The sequence below is a fragment of the Triturus cristatus genome, chromosome 4_1, assembly GCF_964204655.1.
Source record: "Triturus cristatus chromosome 4_1, aTriCri1.1, whole genome shotgun sequence".
Taxonomy (NCBI): domain Eukaryota; kingdom Metazoa; phylum Chordata; class Amphibia; order Caudata; family Salamandridae; genus Triturus; species Triturus cristatus.
Genome location: NC_140585.1, coordinates 958,114,713 through 958,133,461, shown reverse-complemented (window position 1 = coordinate 958,133,461; position 18,749 = coordinate 958,114,713). Strand labels below are relative to the sequence as shown.

The window sequence follows — 18,749 nt, the reverse complement described above, 5'->3', positions numbered from 1 at the left end:
CCCTGCAGACATCTGTCAACATTGTCAGGAACCACCTGTACAGCAGTTCCTGTCAACGTGCTAAATGTTTGATGGACAGCTCCATCAAACTTGACTGTGTGTCATAAGTTTCACTTGTTTTTGCTTTTTTTACACAAAAAAAATCTCAAAGCAGGATTTTGTTCATGAAAAAACTAAAACTAATGACCCTCATATGATGAGTTGTCTCTCATGGTTTGGGGATAATTTTAAACATTTTCACTGTCTGTGACCACCAGGTATTGATGGTGAATGAAAGTGCCCGTTTTTGCATGGTAACCGCCCACTTTTTGCCTGACATTAAATGCACTTTGACTTGATGTACCCTGGGTCCCTGCCAATCAGGTTCCCAAGGCCCGCGTTCTTTCCCAAAGCTGTACCTCCATAACCACAATTGGCACATCTTTGGCCACAGGTAAGGCCCTTGTAAAATGCACCATGGGTACCAATGGCACTGTGACCAGGGAAGGTCTCTAAGGGTTGCAACACCTATAGTGTCACCCGTAGAGACCCTGCACCTTAACACCCACACACTGCCATTGCAGGCTGCGTGTTCTGGTGCAGAAAAAAAGTAAAGAGTTAACATGGTACACATCACCGTATGCCATGCCTGCAACACACTGCCTATAACCTATGTAAGTCACCCATGTAGCGGGGTGTACCAGACCATAGGTGAGGGTACAGTTGCATGAGTACTGTCCCCCTACAGTGTCTATGTCCATTCTTAAACACTGTAAGTGCAGTATGGCCATAAAGAGTATATGGTCTGGGAGTTGGTCATTACAAACTCCACAGCTCCATAATGGCTTTACGGAAAACTGGGAAGTTTGGTAGCAAACTTCTCATCACATTAAACCCACACTGATGCCAGTGTGGGATTTAATGTAAAAAGCACTCAGAGGGCATCTTAGAGATTCCCCCCTGAAAAACGACCACCCTAATTGTGGGGATCCATGAATGGCTACCCATCATTTACCACCATCAGACAGGCTGCTGAACCCCTGTGTAGCGGACCTCCGCTCTCTGCCTCCAGAAAAAAAGACCATCCTGGGCAGAGATGTCATACCTTCCTCCCCCAGGATTGGCTGGGTCAATGAAGGGAAAGCTTCATGGGCCTGCCACCTTTGTTAGCTGACCCTGCCTTTTGCTGCACCCAGCAACTGGTTCCCACCAGTTCTGACCCTCACTTCGGGATGGAGCATCAGTAGGAAAAACGAGTTAGGAAGAGAGGTGTGCCCACCTTTGCCAACCCCACCCCTCACATCTCACTCCCCTCCATCTTGAAGATGAGAGGACATAGCCAACCAGAGAGAGGTTCATGCCCACTTCCACTGAGGGGTGGCACAAGAGGGGGTGTACTCACCCTAAGGGAGGGACCTATTGGTAACGCCCCTAAATGTATTATTTTGGGGTGACCCTAAACCTTGCCTCCTCCGATATGAGAAGCAGAAAGAAGCACGACTGAAGAAGCCGTGCTGAAGGAGGAAGAAGAGGACACCAACTGTTTATCCCTAGCCCTACCGGCCTGACCAGACTTCAACCTGCACCCAGTCAAACCCCAGTGTATCCAGCAGCCATTCAGAACCCAGAGGACCGGTCCTGCCTTCACCATAATGACTCTGTCTCCTGTGAGCACTGGATTTTCTCAAACTAAAGACTCCAACACAGAGCCCGGATCCAGGCGGCTCTGCCGTTCTGCACCACTCTGCACCTGAAGACCACGGCCCGAGTGGCCCAACACCACGAGGAGGTCTACCCAGCAATTCTGACCTGAGATCCAGTGATCCCCAACCTGCCTCGACCTTCAACCCAAAGCCTGCAGCCTCAACCTGAGGGGTCCCCCAGACCACAATCGGAGCTGGTAAGAAAATCTAACACCTAAAGACACCCCTACGCCCGATGCCCCACAGCCTTGGGTGGCACCACCAACGGTGTTCAGGCATCCCTGAACAACCCAACTTACCTCTCCTGCTGGTGGTCGCCCTCAGGAAACCTCCTTGAACAAGCCTGCATCTTTTCTACCAAACCAGAGATCTCCATTGGAAACCATGGGGATCCTGACGTCTCCTTGGTACTCTGCATCCAGCTGCCTTGTGCCGCTAGTGGTGCAGCTCCTGTGCTGCTTGTTGGCCCCTGTGTTGCTGATCCTAAACCAAGGAGCTTTGCTCCCACAACAGAGTGGCCTTCTCATGAGCAGACCCTGACCGACGGCCCCATAGGCTAACATTGGGCCCCTGCACTATGCACCCGGCCGCATTAGTGCTGCTGGTGGTGCAAATTGAGTGGCTTCTGAAACCTTTGTTCTAACTCTAAAAAGCTATTCTTGCAGGGCGTAAACTTACCTGCAAACCGATAACATTCTTTTCTTCTGCATGAACCCATGTCATGATTTTTCTCTCAAAAATGTTCTAAGTGTTGAACTGACTTTTGTGTTGAAACCAAAGTAACTGCTTTGAACCCCAAATTGTCTTACCTACCTTTGTATTGTAGGACCCACGGTGTGATATCTCGGCATATCACCCGAGTAGTCGATGTAACTATAATCCTGTAACGATTCCAATTTGAACCACAATTGTATTTTGGTGTGAAGTTTTGCATTTGAAAGTATATCCTACTTGCCTGTGTCAAGTCTTGCTTGGTTTTAGAAATAGGACTGAACTATACCTTTTTTTCTACTTACCTAATTGGTCTGGATTCAGTCTCAGAGTGTGTGCCATCAGTTCGTGCCTGAGTGAATACAATAAATGCTTAACACACCATCCAGATTAGTCTAACTGCTCGACCACACCACCACAAAGAGAGCTGTTAGTGATTTAGCCTCAGCTATAACTCTAGGGAGTCACTGGACTCTGTGAACACTATACCCTACTTTGGTATGGTATATATAGAGCCAGCTTCTTACACATGGCGGTCACAAGGAGTGAAATCTGGCCATTCAGCGCCCACTCTAAATTGGGCGGGCCGTTGAATGGGCGAAACTTCAAATGTCAGTACTTTGTGGGGCTGTCAGAGCAGTATGTCAGTGACCTTTCTGGAGTAGCCACCGTCACTGCCATACATAAAGTCTGTGCACCTATAAATCAGGCAAGAGGACCAAAGGTTTGGCTGAATGGGTACTCCATCACAGTTGCAAAGTACCACCATCTCCTCCAAACTCAAAAATAAGGCCCAGCGTGTGTCCTTTTCTCACCACTGAGACAAACAAAAGTCTCTTCTGGATCATACTCAAGAAGGGAGACCTTTTATGATGTCTTTATAAACAGGAAATAAGTGCTGCTGCATGTCCCTGGTTAGGAGTCTGTCAATTTTTCGAGAATGTAGACCAGTTGAACGCCTCTGCCTTCTCTGAAAACCTATGCCGGTGCACAAAGGTGAACTCACTACTAAAAGCAGGAATTGGGAGAGAAACAGGTAAGGGAGAGAGAGAGAAATCCAAGACTGGCATCCACAATTTTTCAATTTCTCAAGTGACGGCACTAGCCTTTCTCAAGGGACAGTACCACTTGGTCTGGATGTTATGTAAAGGGTAGATATACACAGCTGAAAGACAGAGAGAGATGCTAGGTAAAGATTCAGCCAGTAAGCAAAAATATAGAAAAGGCTGAATTATACTTACAGGTTCCAGAAAAAGGGAGAGCTATTACAAGCCTGAAGCTGAACAGGAGACAAGCAGAAGGCTGTTGGACCAGGGCTCTCCAACTGGTCAATCACGAGCTACCAGTAGCTGACGGAGGCCCTGTGAGTAGCTCTAGCTGGCATTTTCATTCTGTAGCCCTTTATTGTCTTTATTATTTTTTTACCTTTATTTAAGAGCTGTTGCCCATCTTCACCCAAACCAGCTGCTCCGATAGGCCTATGCTTAGCTGGGGCAGGGTGGGCGGGCTGAAGAGGACGACTTTATTCGTCGTACGAGTCATCGCAGCCGCTACGCTCCCCCTACCTTTATGAGCCTGGCACCGCCCTTTTCATCGTGCTTGACGTGTGCACTGCGGGCACAGAGAAACTCCCACTGCGTTTAGGATCCTGGCACCGTGCTTACTTCCTGCATGACATGTTCACTGCCAATGCGCCGCAGCAGGGGCCGAAAATGTTGTTAGCGTGCAAGTGGTGTGGCACAGGCAGTATTGTACTGCTACCGCCCTATCAGTGCCCACACCACTTGCCTTTTCCAGTCTGGCTCTAAGTCTTTCGGCAGGTAAGCCCTGGCCTGAATTAGTTGCAGCGCTCTGAATTAATGCTGTGCCACTGAATTAATTGCAGAATAATTGTGAGCCCCTGCCCTAACCTTAGTCTTTCTCAGCCCCAAGCGCCAAAAATATTCTTTTCCCGAACCACTGTCAATAAAGAGGAGAGGATGTGCCGTGGATAGGGTGAGGAGAGGGAGAAGAGATCGGTGATGCACGTGTGAATGACAACATTTTGTGCAATGAGGAGGCAGACATGTCATACTGCAAATGAGGTGTTGGATTCTGAAACAGGCAAACATGATGGCTGAACACAAAGTGCAGCAGAGAGAGGGATCTCAGTATGTGAGATAAAGGGACAGCTAAACATGGCGCTATGTGAGGTGTAGGGAACACACTGATACTGCGTATGTGGGGCATAGGGGGGAAGGTCACTCAAGAAGATGCACATGAGGGGCAGGCACATATGAAGATGTGCATGCGAGGTGCAAGGAACAAGCAAACATGACAGTGAATGTAAAGTGCAGATCCGGAGGCTGTACATGTGCAGAGCAGAGAGCAGGCATACATGAGGCTGTGCAAGGACAAGCTGGCACATTAAACTCAATATGGGAATACTGAGTCACCTTCAGTACCAGTCTCCATCTTCTTATTACCAGGGATCAGAACCCCATAACCAGCTGCCCAGTCTAATCAGGGAGGAGCTCTTGTCCCAGTCTAATCAGGGAGGAGCTCTTGTCCCATTTATAACAGTCTCCAGGTGTGTTCCTTTCCACTCCAACACTCTCTGCTTTGTTTGTAGCTCAACTAGAGAGTGCCCTTCCGAGACCGTATTATCATGGCATGTACCGCTTGAGTGTGAGGGTGACTTGTAATGTTTTAATAATCAAAGATGGGATGAGTACTATGAAAACAGTGAAATAAAGCAGCATTTCAGACTTTTTTTTTTGTAAGCATTTCATGTGCCCTAGAATAAAATTTGCCTATATGAGCATTTATTCTAGGGAACTCCAAGTATTTTGTACAAACCACACTATGGGCTCCAAAGAAATTAGGCTTAAAGTCAAATAAGCTGGGTGTGCGGGGGTCCTCCTCGAAAAAATGTGCGAGTTACTTTGCCTTTAGTAGCTCATAACGATTTTCACTGATCAGAAGTCGCTCTCGCTACAGAAAAGGTTGGAGACCCCTGCTCTAGGCAGCATATCCACTGCCGTCGCCCTGTGGGTCCTGTCCTAGGTTATGAATATGTAGTCGAGATGAGAGAAGGAATCATGTAAATGTGAATGGTATTTGTATGCCCGATGGGTCGGATGAAGTCTCCTACATGTGTCGCGTCAACCAATCCCATCCACTAATGACTTGAGTTGTGAATCCTTGTCGTCATCGGAATCCCGGTGGCTCACCACCTGTCTTGCATAGGGCATAAAATATAATTTCAGTCTTCCCCGACCACCGTCCGTCGGGGATTTCTGCCCATGCCATCATCAGGCGCTCAATCACGGTCTTGGTTAGGGGAGGGGGAGCTTACACACTGCCAAGGATAATCTGTTCCCCATATAATGTACCTGCCACTATAGTGCATCTCCCCTGGAGGTCAAGCCACGACTTAGTATGTACGAATGGAACTCTGTGGTGGATCAGTAGCGCTGTGCTACGAGACCCTCTGGTGAATCCAGAATTAAAGGTTTGGATAAACCCAAAACGGGAGAGGCTGGGGGTTTTCATGCCCAGGAGATGCGTTTCCTGTTGCATTAGGATGTCAGCTGCGTAGCATTTGGCCTGCCATAGTATAGCGCCCCTCTTAATCTTGTATAGCACGCCCCGGACATTCTAGCTGACCACTCTGAGTTCATTCCCTGAGACATTTGTCATAATGGGTGGTTTGTGGAATGGTCTGACACGAGTGTATAGGGGAATCTATATGCGACTGCGTAGTACCATGAATGTAGATAGTGTAGTAACATTGGACAACTAACAGAACTAAACTGACTCTTGAACCTTTCCACCCACCCTCCCCTATACCTCAGAGCTGTTGAAGTATCTATCGTGGCCCGGGTGGGGGGGGGGGGGGGGGGGAGTGTGACCCCAGCCCCAACAGGAGCCAGATGTCCTCCCAGCCAATGGATCCCCAATGAACTAACCTTAATGATTCAACTGTCGCTGAAACAAGGAAATGTGCCCATGTAGGGAGTAGCCCCAGTGTGTTTGCCACAGCAAGGAAAGTGACCACGACCAATATCAGCATTGAAGCAATCAGTTACGATGTTTTCTATTCTCGTTGGCTGTCGGTCAATCAGGGTTGTGATTTGCTGCGAGTTCTGGATCTGCGTGTTGATCTTGATCTATGATTCTTTTTATCCCTGAAATTTTATTTTTTAAGGGTTGCGTCCCCTGACGATGAGTCAGAATCCAGCCGCGGCGGGGTGTGCGGCCTCGCCATAACCATTTCATCTGTCCATGCGAACACCTCTTCCGGTGTTTCAAAGAAATATGAGTGCGATTGATATATCACTCTTAAGCGGGCCGGGAACAGCAGAGCATATTGGATTTTGAGACCTCGCAGGTGGGCTTTAGCCTCCAGAAATGATTGCCTGCACTGCTGGACTTGTTCGGTATAGACTGGGAAAATCATTATGCTTCGGGAGGCATATAGCAATGTGTCTTGCAGTCTGGCTTATTTCAGGATATTGTCCCTATCATGGAAGTTCAAAGACCTGCCGATAATAGGTCTCAGCGTAGCGCCAGTGGTTTTTTTTTTTAGCAGGGCCTGACGATCGCGTCTATGATGATACATTGCAACATGACAGTGGATTGGAGCCATTTTTGGAGCCAGTTAGTGAGGAATTACTCCATGTCTTTCCCTTTGCATCCCTCTGAGAAGCCCATGGATCAGAGATTGTTTCTATGGGCTCTTCCCTCTGCACATTCCACATACACGGCAAGACCCTTAGCAATGAACTCCAGAGAGGACACCTTTTTCTAAAGAGAAGTGACTGCATCTTCAGCTCTAGAGCCGGGTTTGGGCTTCAGTGATTCTATCCACCACGTTGCGCAGGTCATGTCTTATGAGCATTACATCGGAGCCAATGGCCTGATTCTTGGCCTCCAACAGGTCTCTTGACTGTGTGATGGCTGCAATAAGGGCCACGTTGTCTGGCATGGCGCTAGCGGGGCCTCCTGGGGCCGCGGCCTGGGTCCCTTGCCCCTATAAATTTGTCTATTGTGTTCTGCTTGGAGTTGCTACTATCACGCGTCATGACTTGTATGTTGGGGGGCTGGACAAGACATTCTTCGAGCGCCCAACGACGGGAAACCACCAAAGATCCACAGGTTTACTCTACAGACAGAGTAGATTGAAGCAACTGCGTTGGGGGGAGGAGGCTCTTTCAGTGGCCCATGGAGTCGGTCGGCAAAGAATCACTGGAGGGGGAACGCACCGCTCTCGAGCTGCACCCTAATTTCAGTGGCCGATTCCTGGCTGCAGGTGAGCCATCTCAAGGCTGCCCCAATTGCTGTGGATCGTTCAGAAGAACCCCCTGCCCTTCGGATCTTGTTCGGCGTGTATCCCACCGCAGCCAGACCTGGCCGCCGAAGTCATCCGCTCTGGATTCTCGCTGTCCGGGAACGGATCTCTGGCACTGCTCCGACTGGTATGTTCCTTGCCACCAGATCGCTGCGCAGCCTGGGCCTCTGGTTGTCGGACCCCCCCACTTGTCTCTGCCCGAATCCCAGTGCAGCCCAGCAGCAGGCCCGAGCAGAATAGCCTCTTGTTCACTCCCTGGATGCACTAAAGCCTCACCTTCACAGGGCCATCCGCCGTCTCCGCAGCAGGACAGCTCAGAATTTTCTCGGTGGCAGACGCGGCACCCCACTGGCTGGAATCAGCCCCCACGCAGCAACCCAACATGGCTGCCGAATTTGCCAGCACAGGTAACTAATAGGGACTGCTCTTCGACTCGCTGTTGGAAAGTGGAGCTTCGGGTGCCACCCCCGCTATTGTGTCCGCCACCGCCATATTTCTGGGGCCTCCCACTCACTAAAATATCACACACCAGCCATAAAACACACATCCAAACATACACAACGAACACCAGACCCACATGCTACTGCCAAACATACAGATACAAGTACATCACCTATTCTAGCTCGCTCTACCTCCAAAAGCCAATCCTCTACCACCCCTCCTACTCTTACTCCTCCTTCAGAATTCACCTCTTTTCTGTCCATGACCCCTACCAAACTAATTACCCCAAACAAGAAAAATCCTTAAGGTGTCTTCTCTGTTCCCGATAGTAACCCCTTCCTGAGGAGGTTATCCTTTGGACTATGTTTAGGAGGCAAGTTATGGGCAACAAAGCCACAAGATGTTATTGGGAAAAATACATTATTCCTTCTTTTATCATGAAAAAAAGTTAATGAGAACATTATCCCAATTATAAATAAACATTTCTAAGTTTATAAAGTTTGTCCTAACTTTATTATTCGTTAGTTAATTGATTATTAAAAAAATAACGATGGAAATGTGAAATATGTATTCTTACGAACATTTATACCAGAAAATACAAAATATGTTTTAAATGACATATTTGTAAAGTCAACGGGGAAAAAAATTAAATGGACATACAATTTTGGTGCAAGCATTCATCAGGATAATGGACACTTAGACCAAAACCAAATTTAAATTTTTATTCTCAAGTGTTAATGCAAGTGTGTTTATTTTAACTTTATGTGCAGCAAATAAACACATATGCACTACACCTTAAAAATAGAAATACAATTTAATAAAATACTGTAAAATGCACTAGACAAGGGGAAATGTTACGTAAATAAAAAATATGATTAAAGTTTATAACTAACATTGATCCTTCTTTTTTTTTTAGAAAACATTTAACTTGTCTAGTGCAATTACGAAATTATTTAAAATTTTCAATTATGCAAATGTGTAATGCATGTTTCTAATTGGATAGTTTACGATATTTAAACACACCTGTATCAACACATTATATAATAATAAAATGTCAAATTTTTTGTAAGTGTCCATTATCATGGTGAAAGTTTGCACCAAATTAAAAAAAAGTTAATACAGATGTCTACCTATAAATTTCTTTAACAACTTTACACACATATGCATTGCACATTAGAAAAAAATTGCTTGTAAGAGTAATTTGAAAATTCTCGAGTCCAAAACAATGTAAACAGACAATTCAAAAGAAAACAAGTAAAAAATAAGTTTACAATTTTTTGAGGCGATGACTGGGTTGGTTTGCTTGTGGTCAAGTAGCAACAGCAAGAAATGTCTTGGAGGATCGAGTTCATGTTGCAAAAAGTGGAAAAAATTTAAAAAGTTAAGTTTTTACCTTATATCCCTTCGAAACCGCCAACTCAGGTGCGGAGGTTTGCTAGCCAAGGATGAATGAATGAAGCGTCTTCTAAAGCACGCAAATGCCTAGAGTCGTCTTGGCGCTATGCAAAACAGAGATGAACCATCAAAGTCCTGAGTTTTGGGGAGCGTGGCCTGGCAATGGCTGCGTAGATGCGGTTCTGGAGCTCCCCTCGGCAGTCTAAAAATTAGCAAAGATCCTACATAATCCTGCTCCGGAATGCCGGGCCCCGGGGGAAGCAGAGTCGCAGACTAGTCTTCCCCCGGGGTCATTCGCGCGAGGGTAGGACCAGGTAGGGTCAAGGGGTGGAGTTAGGGGGTGGGTATATGAGCGCAGGGGAGGAAGGCGACTTCCTCTTCCTGCGCTCGGCACCATCGGGAGGGTTTAGCAAAGGGAAGTGTGTGTAGAGTAGTGTAGGGCTAGGCCTGGGAAGAGTTTTCGTGGGGTTAGCTGTTGCTGGGTAAGGCGGACATCGCGGTTATGGAGCGTGACGGAGGCGACGGTGTTGCGACCTCCGAGGAGGTGAGGCGGGCGTTGTTGGTTCTGGGGCGGGCCGGGAGGGAGGATCTTCTGCGGCCCGGGGTGCTGGGAGAGGCGTGGGTGGGCTTCGAGAGGGCTCCGCGGGCGGCCTCGGCGGGGGTGGTGGCGGCGGTATTGGCATGTCAGGAGGAGCCGCCGCCACCGCCACCGCTGGCTCCCTTGGGTCTGCGTGGGAGGGGGCGGGGCGCGGGCCGAGCGAGTCAGGCGCGCGGAGGCCGGCGCAGGAGCCTGCCTCCGCGTCTTCGTTTCCCCCCACTGACCTCACAGGCCCACGAGGCTGAAGGGGGCGTGTCCTTGGCTGGGTCCGCGGAGGAGCGGCTCCCGGGGGCTTTGCCGGAGGCTGGGCGGGCTGGCAATTTGGTGGGTGCAGCGTGCCTGGGTGTGGGGGGGCCCGGGGAGGGACTGCTGGTTGCTGGGGAGGGTGGGGAGCCTGAGCCTGGGGAGGTGGGGGGAGAGGGGGGTTCGGGGGCTCCGGGAGGGGTGGAGGGCGCATTGGTTGGTGCGGAGGGGGTGGGGGGGGGCTGTGGGTGCGGCGGTTGAGGTGCCCCTTGATTTGTCCCGGGGATCTCGGGCTTCTACCCCAGGCGTGGTAGGTTTAGGCGTGGGGGGGCAGGGAGGGGGGGCGGTCGCGGGTCCGTCCGGGGGGGTTCCGCCTCTGGTGGGGTCCACCCATGTTGGTGTTGGGCCGCCTGACGGGGGGTTTTTGGGCTCCTGCCCCCCCCTCCGCTTTCAGGTTGGGGCGCTTGGACGTGGGAGGACAGGCTCTGGGAACAGCGCATTTTGGCGCTCATGGCTGACGCGTGGCGGGCAGAGCAGGACGGGCGGAGGGTGGGGGCGGTGTGGGAGGCCGTGGGGGGCAGTGTGGGAGGCCGTGGCTGTGGGGCCCCGTCGCCCACGTCGGAGGAGGAGAGGTGGGCGGAGCAAGAGGAGTTAGCGAGGGTGGAGGTGGCGAGGTCGCGGGCGGGGGGGGCTGCCAGGGGATCGCGGAAGCAGGCAGGGATGGCCAGGACGGCTTTGAGGCCCGATGGTGCCGGAGCCCACTCAGGTTCGAGTGACCTGGGGGGTCGGGGGGATCCAAGCCGGCGGCTGTCGGCAGAATTCGGGGGAGTACGGTGGGGCGCAAGACGGCCCCTTGCCGCCGTCACGAAGCAGTAGGGCGGTCCGCGGCGGCCATCCCTCCAGCGCGGGAGCGGGCATCGGCAGCGGGGGGGGAAGGGGTCACGCATGTCTGCCGCTGTGTGTGGCAAGGGTGTGAAGAGAGCGGTGAGAGAGGTGCTGTGGGTGCCTGACAGTGTGGAGGCAGATGTGGAGTTGGATTATGAAGCGGACAGTGATGAGCTTGAGGAGGGGGAGGTGCAGGATGACGGTGACAGGACGGGCGCAGGCGAGGACAACAGAGAGGTTGGTGTGTTACAGGTGCCCCAGAGACCGGTGGACAAAGAGACGGTAGAGACGCGACGGGCGGCCCCCTCCGGAGGACGGCTCAGCGAGCGACATCCGACTTTGTCAGGTGAGTAGGCGTGGTGGTCGGTGTGGGACGGGGGTCCCAAGGGTGGGAGGAAGAAGGCTTGTAGGTCGGTAGGGGTGGGAGAGGGGTCCGTGAGGGAAGTGGTGGTGGCTCCGAAGGGCGGGCTCACGAGGGAGGACAAATTGGTCGGGAGCAAAGCGGTGACTTCAGCGGGGGTGCAGACGGAGAAGGATGGGGGCAAAGAGGAGGCGTCGGGGAGTAAGCTCCCGAAAAAGCTGCCCTACATGGGCCTGGCTATGCCGTTGGGGTCGCATTTGTCGGAAAAGATTAAGGGGAAGATCTGGAAACATGAGTATGTGGACGTGTTTAAACTACTCCATAGGGAGGTGCAGGCGAAGGAGGGCTCCAAGGAGGAGGAGTGGGAGCTGACTAGGCGGCCGAGGGTACCGGTGACCATGGAGAATTGGACCTTGGCCTTTCTCATTTATGCGAGTATAGATTGCGAGAAGCATCCCGACAGGGCAATCGCATTGTTGAAATATATGGACATAATCAGGAAGGCTCAGATGCAGTTTGGGGGTTTCGCCTGGCTGAGTTACGATGAGGAATTCAGGGCACGGGTCAGTGCGAACCCCGAGAAGCACTGGGGTGAGGTGGACCAGGAACTATGGATGCAATGGATGGCGTCCACGCATTCCTCCGCATCGACTCACACGGCGAGTGGTTTACCGGTCACGTACCGGTCTTTTCAGTAGCGTCCCGCCCACACTGGGGCGGGGGGGTCCACAGCACCTACAAGCGGGGCCGGACAGGCTAGCAAGCCCAGCACTTACAATACCGGGGCCTGTTGGAGTTACAATAGGGGATATTGTTCCAGGTACCCGTGCAAGTTCAAGCACGAGTGTTCTAAGTGCGGGGGGAAGCACGCCCTTACGCAATGTCTTACGCTCGCCACTCCTTCCGAGCAATGGCGGAATTCCAAGGGGAGGGGGCAGGCTGGACAGAAGGGCCCCTACACCGGTTAAGGTGGAGGCGATGGCCCCGTGGCTCTCCCGTTACCCGGTCAGGGAGGCTGCCTTAAAGATTCAATGGGGCTTTACGGAAGGATTTCGGGTCGGGTATCAAGGTCCCAGATCACGGAGATGGGCCGACAATCTCAAATCGGCGAAGGAATTGCCGGGGGTGGTGGCGGCCAAACTCTTGAAGGAGGTGGAGGAAGGGAGGATTGCGGGCCCCTTTTATGACTGGCCGATGGAGGATTTGATCATTTCTCCACTGGGGGTGGTGCCCAAAAAGGAGGAGGGTGAGTTTCGCATGATTCATCACCTATCGTGGCCGGAGGGACAGTCCGTGAATGATTTCATCGCGGAGGAGGAATCCCAGGTGCTGTATGCGTCGGTGGATGACGCGATCCGCCTTGTGCGGGTGTGTGGGCCGGGGGCGGAATTGGCGAAATGTGACGTGAAGTCGGCTTTCCGCTTGCTGCCTATACACCCGGCGGATTTTGCGCTCCTCGGGATGCAGTTCGGGGGGGCCATCTTCGTGGACAAAGTCCTGCCCATGGGGTGTGCGATTTCGTGCGCATTGTTCGAGATATTTAGCACCTTCCTGCAGTGGGCCTTCACGCAGCGGAGTGGGCACCGGGATGTCACGCACTATCTGGACGATTTCCTCTTCCTTGGGAGGGCAGGCTCGGGGGACTGTGGCAGGGCTCTGTCAGGGTTCCAGGAGTTGGCGACGGGATTTGGGGTTCCTTTGGCGCCCGAAAAGACGAGTGGGCCGGGTTGCGTTTTGACATTCTTGGGCATTGAGCTGGATTCCATCCAATGGACAGCGAGGCTCCCGGTTGCGAAGGTAGTGGAATTCAGGAGTGCCTCCAATGGGCGATTGGTGAGAAACGGATCACATTGCGGGCGGTGCAGCGGCTGCTGGGGTTCTTGAACTTTGCGTGCAGGGTGGTCAGGGCGGGGCGGACGTTCTGCAGACGGCTCGGCATGGCCATGTCGGGGGCAGTGCTTCCACACCACAGGGGCAGGATCTCCATGGGAGTGAGGGCGGATCTGCGGACATGGTTGTTGTTCTTGATGGATTTCAATGGGGTCTCCTTGGACTTTGTGGAGGAATACACGGTTTGGCAAATCCAAATTTACTCTGATGCAGCTGGGGCGGATGGCTTTGGTATTTTCTGGGACGGAAGGTGGTGCGCAGAGACCTGGCCGGAGCACTGGAGGAAGCAGGGGAGGAGCATTGCATTTTTGGAATGCTTTCCTTTGTTGGTGGCGCTGGAAGTGTGGGGTTCTGAGTTTCAAAACAGGGCGGTGTTGTTCCATGTGGACAACATGACGGTGGTCGAGTTGGTCAACCGGCAGAGGGCAAGGGACCTGAGGGTGTTGCGTTTGTTGAGAAGTTTCATGCTGAAGTGTTTGCGTCTGAATGTGATGTTTCGAGCCAAGCATGTTCCGGGGGCGAATAATGACATTGCGGATGCTTTGTCTCGTTCGCAGTGGCAGCGATTCCGGCGGCTGGCACCTGGAGCAGATCTGTGCAAGACTGGGCTGCCGGATGGCATTTGGGCCCTGGGGGAGTGAGGGAGGTAGGCCTAGTGGAGAATTCTGTTGCTGTGACCACCAGGCGGACCTACAGACTGGCGTGGGCAGAGTTTGTCGCCTTTATGGGTTGGAGCGGGGTTTCTGAGGCTGGGGAACAGGTGGTGGTGGAGCGTGGAGTGTTACAGTTTGTACTGCACTGCGTGGATAAGGGTCTGTCGGCTGCAACCATTTCAGGAAAGTTGGCAGGGGTGTCCTTTTATTGCTGTTTGTTTTTTGGTTTTGACCCTACAAAAAGTGTGATTGTTAGTAGGGTGTTGCGGGGTTGGGGCAGGGAGAGAGCGGGGGGCACTGTGCCGAGGGAGGCCATAACGTTTGAGGTGTTGGTCCGGTTGGTTGCGGCGTTGCCGCTCTGTTGTTATGATGAGTTTGAGGTTCGGATTTTTCGCTTGTGTATGGTCTGGATGTTTTTTGGGGCGTTTCGGGTTTCTGAATTACTGGGCACGCGTGCAGGGGAGGGGCGGAGGTATGAGGAAATCAGATTGGATGCAGGGCGTCTGGGGATTTGGCTCAGTCGGTCGAAGACAGACCAGTTGGGCCGGAGTAAGTGGGTTTGGTTGAATGAGGTTCAGGGTGGGGGGGTGTGCCCGGTGGCTGAGTGGCGGGCGTTTGTGAGTGTGATGCAGCTGGGGGTAGGGGAAATATTTTGCCACAGGTCAGGGGCACGGGTGACGGCTGGCCAGTTGTTGGCGGTGTTGCACATGGCATTGGTGCGTGTGGGTTTGGAGCCGGCGGGTTTTGGAACTCACTCATTTCGGATTGGGGCGGCGACAGCGGCAGCCCGGCTGGGGTGGTCCTGGGATAGGATTCGGCAGATTGGGAGATGGAGGTCAAGGTGTTGTGAGCGGTATGTGCGGAAGTGATAGGGTGGGGTGCAGGGAGTGGGGGGTCGGAGGGGGAGGGGAGTGGCTTTCTTTGTGTGTCTCTAACCTATGTTTCTCTCTTAGGTTGCGTGGGAGGCCCCGGGGCCAAGACGGTCACATGGATCGTGGGGCATTCCTTTGTGCACTGGGCGTCAAAATACGCAGAGCAACAGGTGTACGGCCGTAACCTGGGACTCAAAGGACAACATCACGAAGTGCACTGGTGGGGTAAAGGGGGAATGCGATGGGGGGCACTACTGCCCTGGCTCGCGAAGATGGTCCCACAGAAGGGTTGCCCGGATCTGTTGATTATACACTTGGGGGAGAATGATTTGGTTCGGCTGTCGGGTTTGGCGCTCTTACAGCTGATGCAGAGAGACTTGGAGGTACTAAAGCACAGACTGGCAGGGGCTTGCATTGCCTGGACTGAGTTTGTTCCGAGGAGGATCTGGAGGGGAGCTGTTAAGCATGGGGCAATTGAAAAGGCGCGACGGAAACTGAACAGAGCTATGCGAGTTTTTTGTGGGGAGAAAGACATTAAGGTGATCAGTCACCCGGGACTACGACTGGAGGAACCACTGTTATTTAGGGATGACGGGGTGCATCTGTCTAGACTGGGGAACGCCTACTATATGATGGAAATGAGGGATGTGGTCAGCAAGCTCTGGAATGAGGCAATCTGGTGTTGCAGGGATGTGTGATGGGTCCTGGCCTAGGGGGTGGGGCAGGTATCCGCCCTACAGGGGGCTACCTGGTTGGCGGTACTTTGGAGGGGTGGGGGGAGTCATTAGCGGGCACACCCATCCCTCGGGGGGGGAAGAGTGAACGAGGTGGGGGTATTGGAGGCGTGAGTGAAATGGCCGAGGAGAGCCGGGAGGATGCAAGGAGGTTTGTGGAATGGTGAGGAACGGAAGGGGCATGGAGTGGTACAAAAGGGGAGTGTAGAGTGGGTGAAAGGAGTGAAGGATGGTAGAGTGTTGTGGGAAAGTTTTATTCAGATAATGTTTGGTTATTGTTTAATGTTGTGCAGCCTGGTCCTAATAAATGGCCTTTTACGCTAAAGACACGGTGTGGTCTGTTTATTGCACGATGCCGGGCCCCGGGGGAAGCAGAGTCGCAGACTAGTCTTCCCCCGGGGTCATTCGCGCGAGGGTAGGACCAGGTAGGGTCAAGGGGTGGAGTTAGGGGGTGGGTATATGAGCGCAGGGGAGGAAGGCGACTTCCTCTTCCTGCGCTCGGCACCATCGGGAGGGTTTAGCAAAGGCCACCCACCCACCCTGCAGTTGAGGGTTGGGGTTCGGGGTTGGCTAAAGCGTGCCAGTTTAGGACAGGCTGCGGGGGTGGCAGTACTTTGGAGGGGTGGGGGGAGTCATTAGCGGGCACACCCATCCCTCGGGGGGGGGGGGGGAAGAGTGAACGAGATGGGGGTATTGGAGGCGTGAGTGAAATGGCCGAGGAGAGCCGGGAGGATGCAAGGAGGTTTGTGGAATGGTGAGGAACGGAAGGGGCATGGAGTGGTACAAAAGGGGAGTGTGGAGTGGGTGAAAGGAGTGAAGGATGGTAGAGTGTTGTGGGAAAGTTTTATTCAGATAATGTTTGGTTATTGTTTAATGTTGTGCAGCCTGGTCCTAATAAATGGCCTTTTACGCTAAAGACACGGTGTGGTCTGTTTATTGCGCGATTAGCAATAAAAGCGGAATGAAATAGTGGTGAGACCCTCGCAGTGGAAAAACAGAGTGAAATATTGTTGTCCGCCCCGGGATCACTGCGATGACAACTGAGAGCCGGGTGTGCAGGAAGCGCCATCTTGGGCGTGCAAAACGGCGAAAGGGAGACACCATGTCCGCAGCGATCTGAGGACCATCGCCACCCTTCCCCGGTGCATTGACGAGCGGAGACCGGGTCAAGGACCAAGAAGGTGTCTGATGCCGGTGGGGAGCCCCCTGTACGCTCCGAAGGCAGGAGATTGCGACCCTGCCCCTGCCCCTGCCTGCACTGACTGGGCCTGACCGGCCCCTGGGCCTTCCCCTACCACAATAGTGTGGGTAGCAGACCATCGCCCCCCTCCGAAGCCCCGTGGGGTGAGGTCTGGGGTCGATGGGACCTGGGAGAACTGGAGGCTAAGAAGAAGCCCAGATGTCAATCCCGAGGGTACAAAGAGCAACCCGGCTGCTGCAAACAGAGACCCCCAACAGCGCACCTGGGCAGAAGGTCGCAGGCTACCCCCTACCTGCAAAGGAGACGACCGCCCAGCCCCCTGGCCTTTCTCCACTGCACAGGCATTGGACTTCCAGGCCCCCGACGCTGTGGTGACAGGCAGGGCCGGCTTTAGGGCGGTGCGACCGGTGCCACCGCACCGGGTGCTGACTTTCTGGGGGCGCCATGTTTGAAAGTTTATTATGCTTTTGAAGCACCTGCTGCAGCGTTTCTTTCCCCCGGCAATTACCAGGCATCACATTAGTGTCAAGATAACTCCTGTGATTAATTATCTTCCTGGAGAGAGATCAGTGTTTTGGAAAGTTGAAGTTTTGACTTTGGTGAAGTTAGTGCAGAGGGTTAATATAATAATAATAATAATAATACTGATATTTGTAGAGCGCGAAACAGCTACCTCACGAGGAGGTGTCCCGGCGCTATAGACCGCTGGGGAACCCGTCCTGGCTATCCCTGTGAGATGGTCCCTCATGGATATCTCCAAGGTGAAACCAGGCATCCCCGGCGTCTGTGGGGGGCCGTTGTAGAGATGAGGCAAGCTTAATGCCCAGAGTTGCCGAGTGTGTTCCTGGTTAGAGTAGGTACCGAGGCGAGAATTATCAAATCCGTTTTGACCCTGGTCCACGACCCTGCCGCGTCGGGAATTGAACCCTGGTCCCTGGCCAATTCTCTGCTTACGGGTCTGCCGCCTCTAACCAGTGAGCCACACCTCTCTACAATATGCCTGCTGCAAAGAACGTGTACCAAGTAGATTACAGAGTGCGTATGATGTAAACAGATCAGCAGGTTACTGCTTTCAAAAGAGACATCTTTTTGTTACTTGCAATTTATAACTTAAAGTCCTAATATAGAAAAGCGAGCTATTAATTTGCATCCTAGAACTGCATACACACTGCAAAGTATACATTATTAAGACATTGATTAATGTTGCAAAAAGGGTTAATTTGGCTAGAAATCGATTCTTATTATTAAAGAAAACTCCCAACTATGCTGTTTGTTTTTCGACACCGAGTTTGTGCTTCTCCACACCAAGCACTCTTAAACTATACTGCCTACCAGTATGGATGACATGTGACCACTACACTTTTAGTCCTTTTGCTTATGTAACATTTCCTATACACTGATTTACACACGTATGATTGATTGTCTCTGTGTAATGTGTGTGTGTGATGCAAAGTGCTCGGACACACTACAATGGTATGAGTGGCGCTATATAACTAATTCAATGCATCTGAGAGAATGTGGTTATGGAGACTTGGTCACTGTTAAAGGGTGCTAGTGAGAGAATCCGTGGTGGAGGTGGTCATTGGGGGGGCGCCATCAAACATTGTCGCACAGGGCGCCACCAGCACTAAAGCCGGCCCTGGTGACAGGGTCAACAGACCTGGCAGTGCCGGAGGCACCCGCGCCGAGCCAAGCTGGATCGCGGCATAATTGATGGAAAGTGACTGGACCCCGGAGTGACTGGACTAGGG

At 52.3% G+C, this 18,749-nt stretch overlaps 2 protein-coding genes across 4 annotated transcripts in view; one reads left to right on the top strand and one right to left on the bottom strand.

Moving 5' to 3' along the window:
* The window catches only part of CAPS2 (calcyphosine 2), an 825,864-nt gene that overhangs the window by 89,592 nt on the left and 717,523 nt on the right, over nucleotides 1-18,749 (bottom strand). The gene's annotated exons all lie outside the window — the stretch shown is intronic.
* On the top strand, nucleotides 11,348-15,761 carry LOC146855897 (uncharacterized). Its single transcript, XM_085650322.1, has 2 exons — nucleotides 11,348-11,633; nucleotides 15,145-15,761. Exons 1-2 carry the CDS (start codon nucleotides 11,348-11,350, stop codon nucleotides 15,759-15,761), a joined length of 903 nt encoding a protein of 300 aa, XP_085506448.1.